The sequence below is a fragment of the Trifolium pratense genome, linkage group LG5, assembly GCF_020283565.1.
Source record: "Trifolium pratense cultivar HEN17-A07 linkage group LG5, ARS_RC_1.1, whole genome shotgun sequence".
Taxonomy (NCBI): Eukaryota; Viridiplantae; Streptophyta; class Magnoliopsida; order Fabales; family Fabaceae; genus Trifolium; species Trifolium pratense.
The window spans coordinates 10,590,360-10,603,277 of NC_060063.1; the positions used below are offsets into that span (position 1 = coordinate 10,590,360).

The 12,918-nt window shown below is 34.2% G+C and overlaps 1 protein-coding gene across 1 annotated transcript; it reads left to right on the top strand.

The window, feature by feature from the left end:
* Positions 1-451: 451 nt before the first annotated feature.
* Positions 452-2,497, top strand: LOC123887336 (G-type lectin S-receptor-like serine/threonine-protein kinase At1g34300). Its single transcript, XM_045936638.1, has 2 exons — positions 452-1,053; positions 1,171-2,497. The coding sequence occupies exons 1-2, from the start codon at positions 999-1,001 to the stop codon at positions 2,376-2,378; spliced, it is 1,263 nt and encodes a 420-aa protein (XP_045792594.1). The 5' UTR covers positions 452-998; the 3' UTR covers positions 2,379-2,497.
* Positions 2,498-12,918: the final 10,421 nt, after the last annotated feature.

Here is a 12,918-nt window from a genome sequence, read left to right on the forward strand (position 1 = left end):
TGTTTTATTGGTTTTTGCAAGCTTTTCTTTGATGTTGTAGCCATAAGATATGAAGTATAGCGGGTTCGTATCCTATAATACGAAGTTTATACAGGTTCGTATTGTAGGAACCAAACGCAACCGGACCCGAAATTAGGGGTATTTTAGGATTTTTGAGGATTAAAAAGCAACATGAGGCCTAAAAAGCAATTTTCTAATGCGTATTCACTATTAAAAAGATCTTTTTAATCAGTATATATTATCATATCTAAAAAAATTTATGTACAAAAAAAGATCATATACTAGTATTTTCATAACATGCACCGAGACATTCTAAGAAGTTACCTGGAAAGTGCAAATACTAATCCTATGTATTTGTCGCTATAGATTTTGTTCATATGTTATGTTCATGACCGGCTTGGAATTATGCTACCAATCATATTATTATCTTAGTTACTTTGATGTCGGACATGGAATCATATTATTAATTCTTTATATGACGGACACATTTACGCGTTTCTTTGTTGCTTTGCTTTGAAATTAAGGATGTAAGATTGATTAATTAATCACTAATTTGGTGAAGTGATAAACCAGTTAGTCATCGATGGTGGAAATTTCGTATTAATTTCTTTGTTGCTTTGCTTTGGTTTTATAAGGTTGAATTAGGTCCAATAATCTCGATTGTAAGATGGCATTAGAGTCTCCTCCACGATATGTTGGCCCGCCTGTTATCAGGTTTCTGATTTGGCCATCTACCATTTATATCTGCACCTGAAGTCCAATAAAACTGTTTGTTAAGAAGTCTCACATCTGTTGCGGGATATGATCGGAGGAGGAAGTATATTTTAATTGGAGATAATTTTTGAATTATATGCTCAATTGATAATTCTGTATATATGATTATTTTCCTTGATTGCGACGTTGGATTTCATTAATTTGCATATAAATTTGAATACTTTGCCTCTTCACTTTGCTCCTCACAAAACAATTTAGTATTTCAAATTTTTATATCTTGTCTAATGTCGGATACTAGTAGTGCTACTACAACTACAATTGAGGTTGTTGTGGTCATAGGTATGATTCTCTAATTAAGTAGTGATGATGTTTTTGTTTATCATATTTTGTTCTATTTTTGTTTTTCCATTGGTTTAATGAAATTTTTCTAATTTAATAGTACTATTTATTTTGCAGTGGTAATTGTTGTTAAGGTTGCTATTTTGGTTTGCGTGTGTAGAAGAAGAAATCAAACGAGTGGTGGAACTATTAATCCAGTAGATACACAATTTATAACACTCACTATGGATAAATTTTTGAATGACATGGAAAGAGAGAAACCAATAAGATTCAGTGGTCAACAACTAAGAATTGCAACAGACAATTACTCCAACATATTGGGGTCAGGTGGATTTGGAACAGTTTACAAAGGAATTTTCAGTAATGGAACAATGGTAGCTGTGAAGGTTCTACGCGGTAGTTCTGGCAAGAAAATTGACGAACAATTTATGGCAGAAGTGGGAACAATCGGTCGAATTCATCACTTCAATCTTGTTAGGTTATATGGATTTTGCTTTGAAAGAAATTTGATAGCACTTGTTTATGAATACATGGGGAATGGATCACTTGATTGGTATTTATTTGACGAAAAAAAGGCTTTGGAATACGAAAAGCTTCATGAGATTGCAATTGGTACGGCGAAAGGCATAGCTTACTTGCATGAAGAGTGCCAACATAGAATAATCCACTATGATATAAAACCTGGAAATATTCTCTTAGATAAGAATTTTTATCCTAAAGTCGCTGATTTTGGTTTGGCCAAACTTTGCAACAGGGAAAATACTCACATAACAATGACTGGAGGAAGAGGGACGCCTGGTTACGCCGCACCTGAACTTTGGATGCCATTTCCTGTAACTCACAAATGTGATGTCTATAGTTTTGGTATGCTATTATTTGAAATAATTGGTAGAAGAAGAAACCTTGACATTAAGAATACTGAAAGCCAAGAGTGGTTTCCAATTTGGGTTTGGAAAAAATTTGATGCTGGACTATTAGAGGAAGCAATGATAGTTTGTGGAATAGAAAAGAAAAATAGAGAAATTGCTGAGAGAATGGTTAAGGTAGCTTTATGGTGTGTTCAATATAGGCCAGAATTAAGGCCTATAATGAGTGTTGTGGTAAAAATGTTGGAAGGTGCATTAGAAATTCCAAAGACTTTTAACCCATTTCAGTATTTGATGGATGGGACTAATATTACTACTCATTCAGTCCAAGGGTCAAATACCTATACAACTAGTGTATCTTCCTCTGCCTCTTCTGTTATGGTAAGTGATTCCAATATTGTATGTGCTACTCCTCTTATGAAGAAGTATGAAATTGAATTAGCATCTAGCATAGCATGATGGAATGAATCCATATATGCTACTTCTAAGGAAGGATTCAATGTTATAATTAAGTTGTAAAATACTTTCTTTTCTACCATTTTGGCTCAATGGAATCTTTTTCTATTTTGGTTTTTCTATTTGAATTGATATAGGATTTATATTGTATATTCTCTTTTTCAAAGTTTCCTAGAACCATGATTTAGTATCACACTGATACAAAATCAAATATATTAAAAAAATTCGTCCTCAAAATTTTCGCACCACCTAACAATCTGACCTTCCGCTGCGTACTCTGATAAACTAATAGCTCTCGTCATTTTAAGTTTTAACACCTTCCTCCCCAATCTATATACACACCTTCACAATTTCAATAATCAACCAGACATGGTATTTTGAGATATGACCAATAAGCCTAAACCAATCTAAAAATAAACACGAAAATTCCATTAGCCTCCTTAGCTATTAGATATGACGCCTGCCAACTTAACACTGATAATCATCTACACTACTTATATATGACTTTATGCTTCAACACCCTTCAATCCACTGCTAAATCACCACAAATACATGTAGACAATTTGGAATTTAATCCTAAGGCATACCTTAATTAAAGAGGACACTGGACTATCAAATTTCAAAATCTACAAAATTGTACTTGACAACACAAAGCCACTAACATCTGAATATTTTCTGCTAATAGAAAACACAACCATTTCACTTTATTTTTCTACAAAAAGATCATACTACCATCAAAACATGAAGTAGAAAAATACGGCCTAACCAAAAGACCAGGAAAAGTCTACTAAAAAAAATGCACTAAAAACCAGCAAATACTATTGCTAAAATTAAAGTGGCCAAGTATAAGTTGTACAAGGGACACAAAGATACAAGATAAAAACTGATATAGCAGTAAGAGAAACTTTAAATCACTTACCAAAACAAGCCAAGAAAACAATCAAATAACACTACACATGACCTGATATACAACAAAATAAGACCTGCAACCTTCGGGAAAAAACAAAAAAAAAAAAGAAAAAAACAAGAGCGAAAGGCCAACAGCACCCTACACCTGCGTCCAAAAACATACTCAAGCAAACAAACCAAACCATAATAGACATCTACAATTGAGAAAGGAAGCAGTCAAAGAACTAAAAACACAGATCAACCGGGCTACAAACAGAACACCAGAGTGCAGCACTAAAACCAACAAATTAACAACACAAGATACACCACCAAACCCAATATAAATCTGAAAATAATTTCTAGAAACTTCTAAAACAATCTTGATATGGAGGATCTTCTACCATGTGTTTTTTGAATGCACAAAAGGCAAGGGAACACTTTCTGTCAACTAACAGGAGATAGCAGGATTTTTAAGACTCCAAAAGAAACCACTCAATCCTATAGGTTTTTATTAGGATCCATTATTAATCTTATAGCTAATTAGATACACATTGAATAGTAAAGAACAATTAAAAACCTTTTACTCCTAATCATCAAAACATAAACTATGTTTTGGATAGAGTTTAGGTTAGCTATGGCTATAATATACATGCATAAACATATATGCAGAAACAAAAGCAAAATAGTTTGATGGTTACTGCCTTCATGCACTTGATTCTCTTTCCTTCTTATAATAACACCCTCCTTCACTATTCACTCAACAATACACTATAACAAAAGCAAAAGCCTTAACCACTTGTTCTCACTCCCGAAATGGACACCGTTTCTCACTCCTAAGCAATACACTATTCAACAAATCAAAACATTAAGTGGAACCTTTATGTTTAATCAACTCACTTTTCCCTACGCATCTTCACACTAAGTGAAGGCTCCTTGTAGGAAACAACCTTCATAGCTGATGCACGCGGCGATCTTCATACTTGCACTTGATTCTGTAGGAAGACTTTCTGCAATATCATCACATAAATTGGAGACTTCAAATTTTGGATCGTCGAAGTCAAAGAAAAATACCATCTGAAGTTGCACTTGATGAATACATATAAGTAATGTATAATCTAGTAATGTATAAAGGCAACTTATATATGTATTCTTCAGATGGTTCTGTAAACACATTAAGTTTAACTTCTGAAGTTGCACTTGATGCATTGAGAAAAATACCTACTTAAAGATATCAACAATAACATTAAGTTTTGTAAACACACAAAGTGGGTTTGGCATACAAATTACCTTCAGATCTTGGAACTCTCTTCCTTTTACCTCCCACATTGTTATCTTCTTGAAATTTTTGATTCGACTGCATAATCTTAAAAAAGAACAAATTGATGAAGTGCTAGTGAGCTGTAAGGAAAGACCAACAAGTTGAAGAAATTGTCGCGGCGCGAAAAATATTCTCGAGTGTGAACACTCGAAAAATAACAGAGTCGCCACCGAATTTTATTTATCCCAAAGAAGGGAAAGGAAAATATCGAGAAAACCTTGAGGGGTGAGAAAAATGGGTTTAGGAGTTGGTTATGCGAGGGGAAGGTATTAGCACCCCTCACATCCGTTGTACTCAACGGGAACCTTTTAGAGGGAGATTGTTTGTTTGCTTTAATGTGTTTTTAATGTTTGCTTGATTACTTGTTTCTTGCTTCATCGATAGAAAATGTTTTTTATTTATTACTATTATTATGATTATGGATACGGGGAAAAAGGTTTTGTTTTTTATTATTGTGCCCGACAAGATGTTGAATCCTGCTCCTACGTATTCCCAGGTGCAATGGGAATATCAGGGTTTCGTAGTTCAGGGTAAAAAATGTTTATGGGTTGGTTGCTTTTAGACGCATGACGTCTAAGTCGCATTCTCGTATTTAAACGCTGCTTGTATTGAGCTGTAAGGAAAGACCAACAAGCTGAAGAAACCAATAAAGGAAAATATATATATAAGTACCTCATTTGCATCGATGTCATTATTCAGTTTTTCTTTGTGATCGTTTTCCTATGAAAAGAAAGAAGTAAGAGTCAGAAACTAAAGAGGAACTCTCTGAATTTCTCATTTACAATTCATTGGGTTGCAGATGAGTTACACTGACCATCAATTCTAATTTCAAAGCTTTGAGTACATCATTTTTGCTTGCTAATTCAAGCTGAGATTCCGTCAGCTGGACGACAACAAATTGAATGTCACAACAATTAAAAAATGGCAAACAAATTAAAACAAATCAACAACAGCAAACAAATTAAAATAAACAATTATTAAAACAGGTATAGTCAGTACCCGCGTCATTTGAGTATCTGTAAGTGCAAGTTTCGGAAGAATGGTTTCATACTTTTCTATATCTGCTTCAAGATATTTTATTACCGCATTGTCCATTCAAGTAAACAAAACCACGGTAAATAAAAACTATTCCACAATAACAAGATTGATTGCAGACAAAAACACAGAAAATAGATACCAAATTAACATAAAATATTACTTGTTGTTAGCTAGGAGCTTCTTTAATTTCTAATTTTCCTAGGAAACAAATTCAAAATATCCATCAGTGTAGTGATAATCAATCATCCTCAGAAATCAAAAAACGTAAACAATAATAATAACATAACTGTTAATGTTGAGGATCCATAGAAAGAGGAAGCATAAAGTGGCTAGGGTTTCATTAGGAACAACCAAAAAGTTCATTAGGAACAACCAAAAAGTCTTAGAGTACAAAACAATAGAAAGGTATAAATACTAGAGTATAAAAGACTAAACTACCCTTAATATAATATATTATTTATATATTATGTAACATCCTCCCTCAAACTCATGATGCATTGATAGGAAGCATCGAGAGTTTGTCAATCAAGAAATGAAAACGTTTAATAGAATGAGTTTTCGTGAACAAGTCAGCAATCTGCAAGGAGGAAGAAACAAATGGTAAAGTGATAGTGTCATGTTGAAGATGATGACGAGTGAGATGACAATCAATCTCAATGTGTTTGGTGCGTTCGTGAAAAACCGAGTTATGAGCAATTTGAATGGCACTTTTGTTATCACAATACATAGGAGTAGCTTTAGACAGAGAAAAATCCATATCAGAAAGAAGCCAACGTAACCACACTATCTCCAAAGTGGTAGTGTCCATAACACGGTACTCTGCTTCTGTTGAAGAACGAGATACAATGTCTTGCTTCTTGCTCTTCCAAGATATAAGAGAATCTCATAGAAAAATACAAAAACCTGTAGTAGAATTGCGATCAGTGGGATCACCAGCCCAATCTGCATCAGAGTAAGCATGTAACTCCAAAGAAGAAGATGAAGGAAAAAGAAGACTCTGAAATTGAGTTCCTCGAAGATAACGAAGAATGCGAAGAACAGCTGCCCAATGCATTGTAGTAGGAGAAACAACAAACTGACTGACAATGTGCACTGCATAAGCAATATCTGGTCTGGTAATAGTAAGATACACGAAGCTGCCAACCAAAGTACGATACAAAGTGGGATCCGATAAAAGAACGCCATCAGAGGAAGCATATTTCACATTGAGCTCAAGAGGGCTATATGCTAATCTAGTATAAAAAATACGAGCTTGTTCAAGAATGTTGGCAATATATTTAGATTGTGAAAGAAGATAACCTCTAGGGGAGTATGCAATGTAACAACCCGGATTTTTAATAAGTAATTCACTCATAAAAAACTTCGTTTCTTTAAAAGGTGTGACTAATTTTTTTTTATAAAGAATAATAATTACTTAAGCTTATAAATAATCTTTGTACAATAAAAAGAAGGCTTAATTAGTAAAATGGTCCCTTAAAGACATTTTTGGTTTCAGATTGGTCCCTTAAAGAAAAAAAGGTCCAAATAGGTCCCTTAAAGAAAAAAAAGTCCGAATAGGTCCCTTAAAGACATCTCCGTTAATCAATTTGGTCCCTAAAAAGAGGTCTAAATAGGACCAAACTGATTAATGGAGATGTCTTTAAGGGACCTATTCGGACATTTTTTTCTTTAAGGGACCTATTTGGACCTTTTTTTCTTTAAGGGACCAATCTGAAACCAAAAATGTCTTTAAGGGACCATTTTACTAATTAAGCCTAAAAAGAATATTTCATTTAAATTACAAATTTATAAAACCCAGATTTGTTTAGCCCCACACACGTACAAGCAACACATCACTTCATATTTCACCTTTCGTACCTACAACCATATTTAATGTAAGGGTCAATTTTCTTATCCAAATTGAATCATGTCGAACGGAAGGTAAATGTTATAAACTAAAAATAAAATACTCGGCCATAAAAAGTAATAAAATAAAATCGATGCAAGAAACTCTTTTTAACAACAATTTATACAAACTAATAATGCATGAAATGCAACTAGACCATGATCCGGATATCGCCCCATTTGGCACTTGGAATTTAACGCCCCAAGTAGCGTATTCGCCCCATTTGGCACATAATAACAAATCGCCCCATTTGGCACTTGGAATTTAACGCCCCAAGTAGCGTATTCGCCCCATTTGGCACATAATAACAAATCGCCCCAATTGGCACTTATGACTCAACTATATGTCATGCTATGCTTCATATACACACTTTAATATACACAACTATTCAATCGCTCCATTTGGCACTTAATATACAAACTTTCTTTTAAGATCAAATCAAAAATCAATTTTCTCTTTTAAACCACACCAAATATTCATTTTATCAAAAACCAACCAAATACTCAAATCCACAATCAATTACAAACACAACAGTCATAGAATTAAATATACAATCAGCCACACGCACATACTTAGAATGTAATGAAATAGCATAGAATTGTTATAAAAATAGTTCTTTCATTTCTTCTATTTTCATTCCTTCTTAACGGTTAAATATTCCATTATTAATCTATAACATAAACCCTATGTGCATGAGTGTATGGGGAAAAAGCCCTTACCTTGGCCAATTTCCTTCCAAGCACAATACTCTAAGCCTAAATTCGTAGCTACAGTGTACACGGGATATATCTCACTCCAAAGTTCATTTCGACGATCCGACGGTTGAAAATCGAGTACTATGTGTTGAGAAGGCACTGTCCAAAAATAAATACGATACCACGGTGAACGAAGGAGAAATCGAGATTTTACGATGACAGTTTTTGGAAAAACGAAAATAGGTTCATTGAATTGGAATTTTCATGAATCAAATAAAAATGGAATAGAAAGACTAATAAAAGAGGACTTACACAAACTGAATTGAATTAAACGAGAATAAAGCGTATAACCAAGCTTGATGATCACTTGAGAAAAAAGAGATGATTGCTTGAGAATCTTAAAATATTTGTAAATGAACTTATGATGATGGCGTATCAACATCTCATGTCTAGGTTGCAGATAATTTGCGTAAGGCAGCAATGCATGGGATATTCTTTTGATTCACTGACCTTTGGAATAATAGATGGAATTAGTCTAAGGTAAATAGAAGGAATTTGCAACCAAGAGCTAGTATAGAAACAAGGGTATTTGCAAAGCAACTAAGGATGAAGGTGCAGCTCAATTGCTTAAATGGCAATATATATAGCCTGATGAGAAGATAAAAGAACGCATGGAATTAGTGATACTCAAGAGGCTTGATGTACTAACTGATATAGGGAATTAAATCCTTTAATTTTTCCACTAGTCTCACACGTGAATAGATCATAATAAAGGGAAGGATGAATGGTCATAGAAATCCAAGGTTACAAATATTATTTAAGTTCTATTATTTTGGTCTTGGTCACTTATATGACTAGGTGCATTCAAATGCTACCACTTACTAACACTCACCCACATGAAAATAATCTCATACGCATTAGATTAAATAGATTAATAAAATAATATATAAAATGGTTAAAACATATCTAAAAAGAATATATAATTAAATAAATATAAAATATTGGGATGTTACATGCAACCTCAATCCCCAAAAAATAACGAAGAGTGCCTAAATCCTTCATCTCAAATTGTTTAGCTAACTGTAATTTCAACTCATCAAGCCCATTAACATCATCACCAGTAATAATCATATCATCAACTTATAGGGATAATAGAATATGACCATGAGAATTGGTCCTAAGAAATAAAGCAGAATCATGATCACTAGAGCGGAACCCAAGCTTGTGGAGCTTGTTTCAGACCATATAGAGCTTTCTTCAACTTACACACTTCTCCCTTATTTATTATGAGAAATACCTGGTGGAGGTACCATGTCAACTTCCTCTTGAAGATCGCCATTTAGAAATGCATTTTTAACATCCATTTGAAAAATATTCCATTGACGAACAGAAGCAACAATAATAAGAGTACGAATAGTAGTCATCTTGGCCACAGGAGCAAATGTTTCTTCATAATCCATGTCATACTGTTGAGAGAAACCCTTAGCAACAAGACGAGCTTTGTATCGCTCTACCGACCCATCAGATTTGGTTTTGATCTTGTATACCCAACGAGACCCAATAACACGTTTTCCTGGTGGAAGGGGTACTAAATCCCAAGTATTTGTCTTATGCAAAGCAGCAAGTTCCTCTGCCATAGCCTGCTACCAAAGAGGATCAAGAATAGCTTCTTTATAGGAAGATGGCTCAAACAAATTATGAATGGAGGTTAGAAAAGAGGCAAAAGAAGGGGAATAAGTGGAATAAAAAAAATCAGGCAATTGAGTAGACTTACGATCACGACATGGATAACGAGGAGAAGGAGCTGTGGATGGCGTAGGTTCAACAGTCGCAAGAGGTTGTTGGATAGCCGTGGGGACAGAGGGAGCATTTGTATCTGGAGTGGCAATAGTGTCAGTCCTGCAATTCTCAATAGTACAATCGCTAGAAATATCATCATCAAAGGCAAAAGGATCAATATGAGCAAGCTCAGACCTGGTAGGAGTATGCGAATCAGAAGAAAGAGAGTAAAATGGTATGTGCTCAAGAAACACAACATGACGAGAAACATACAATTTTTTATTAATAGGATTATAACAACGATAACCCTTTTGACCATCCCCATAACCAAGAAAAACACATATTGCAGAGCGAGGACACAATTTACTACGTTCAACTTGTGGAAGAAGGACAAAGCAAGTAGAACCAAATACTTTTAAATAAGAATAATCAGGAGCATGACCATACAAAACCTCAAATGGAGACAAACCTGAAGTGATAGATGATGGAATTCTATTAATGACATGAACAGCTGTACGAATTGCTTCACCCCAAAATTCACTTGGAACTACTGCAGACAACAAAGGAGAACGAGTAGTTTCAACAATATGACGATGCTTTCTTTCGGCAACGCCATTTTGTTGAGGAGTATCGGTACATGAAGTCTGGTGAATAGTACCATCATAAGCAAGCAACTCAGAGAATTTATTAGAAGTATACTCGCCACCTTGATCACAATGAAAACACTTTATCAGAGCATTATGTTGAGTTTTAACCATAGCACGAAACATACGATAAATATCATAAAATTCTGAATGATTTTTCATAAGATAAACCCAACAATAACGACTATAATCATCAATAAAACAGACATAATATCTAGATCCACCTTTGGTAAGAACCGATGATGGACCCCACACATCAGAATGAACTAAATCAAAAGGTGCATTAGAAACATAATTACTTTTATTAAAGGGCAAAGCAGAAAGTTTTGCAAGTTTGCAACCACGACAATCAGAAATATCACTAGTTTGCAACTTTCCTAAAGCTCCGGTAGAAGCCAAATACTTTAATCTAGAGGCAGAAACATGTCCAAGGCGAGAATGCCATGAATAAAAGCTACTAGAAGACGAATTTAAACGAAAAGATGATAAATCAACAGTTGAAGAAGACATTGAGGCTGCAGTATCTGGAACTCTCAACTAATCCAAAATATAAAGTCCCCCTGTCTACGGCCTGTCCCAATCTTCCTCCCGGATTGTTGATCCCGCACATAACAAGAAGTGGAAGAAAACACAACTGAATAACCGGAATCACATAATTGACTAACAGAAACAAGACTCAAAGTGAGTGATCGGTGCATTTTAATGCACATTCTTCTACTATTGTACTTAAGTATTCCTATGGTTTATTTCATTATTTTCACAATTTTAATGTGTTTTTATATTTAGGTTTATTTCTAGCTTTATTTTATTTTCGTCACTTATTTTCTGAATTAATAATAACTTGACACCTTCGCGGTCTGTAGGTCATAACTGGAGCTACGTATACCGGATTGAGGCGTGGGAAGATGCGTTGGAAAGATGAGAAAGAAAGCTACAACTTTTGTGTTGAAGACTAAAGTCAATTCGGAGCGCAAATGAGTCGAATAATTACGTTTATGTTCCAGACGAATTAAATTATTAAACTTTCAGCACAACTTTATGTCTTCGGCCCAATTGTTTTAAGGCCCGTTTCCATGTATTATTTAAACCGAAAAAAAGACAGATAGGGTTTCGATTCACTATTCACAAAATATTCAAACCCTAGAGCAGCCACCATTTCAATGGAGAACTAAATCTTTCTTTCAATTTGTTGGTGCAAGGAACTCATTTTAGATTCTTGAGGTCTGTTTTTAATAGCAAATTCCGTTTTATATTCATGTTCTGTTATGTCAATTTCGTGTTCTTTATTTCAGTATGAAATTGAATTATAATGATGCTTAATCACTCTAATTCGATTCGACACCGTGTTATTCAATTTAGTTTATCGCTTGCATAGATTATATTGAATAGGAATTGACATAAACTTTGAGCGCTTAGCAAAAGGGGTTGATTGAATTCAGTAAGGATATTAATCTGTCATTAGTAACGCTTGTTTACTATTGCCAACGATTAGTTGAACGCATTTGACGCTTGTTTGAATGGAATTGGTATAAAACTAGTAACGCTTGTTTATTTCGGTTTTACAAATCAACTAGAACATAAGCATATAACGAATTTATTCCTTGTGAACCATATGATAGAATCAAGAATGAGTTACCTAAAGCCAATGAATTGATCGTTTAAAATCAATCAAATTTTACATTTTTTCTTACGTTCTGTTAACAAAACAAACCCCCCATAATTTACAGTTTTTGAATTGTTTCTAATATAGATAAACTGATTGTGAGTCTTTGGAGACGACCAAGGTTAACTGCCTTGTATTACTCTTAACTTAAAATATTATTTGACCACGAAACGACCGTGATCAAATTGGCGCCATTGCCGGTGACTCATAATTGTGTTAATCAGTATTAGAATTGCTAGAATTGCTTGTTTCTTTTGTTATTGCGTGTCTGCCGAATAAAAAAAATTAAGAGACGATTTAGGGCTGATTTTGCATCTGTTCTGCTTTTTCACATCCCATTCCCTCAGAAAACAATCAGGGTTCAAAGTCCCTTATTTTGAGACAAAATAAGAGGACACCACCTTCTCAGCCCCAAATTCCTTGTTTTTCTATTTTATTTTAATTTTTTACTGTTTTCGTATTTTCAAAAAAATCCAAAAAAATTTGTGTCATCTTTATTTTAGTTAGTTAGAATTTTCGTGGTATTTTTAGATTTTTTTTTCATTCAGTTTGACCTGTTTTCTATTTTACTCACCTATTTTCGTTGTAGGGACATAGTTGGAATTACCGTAATTGTTGTGTATCACTTATTGC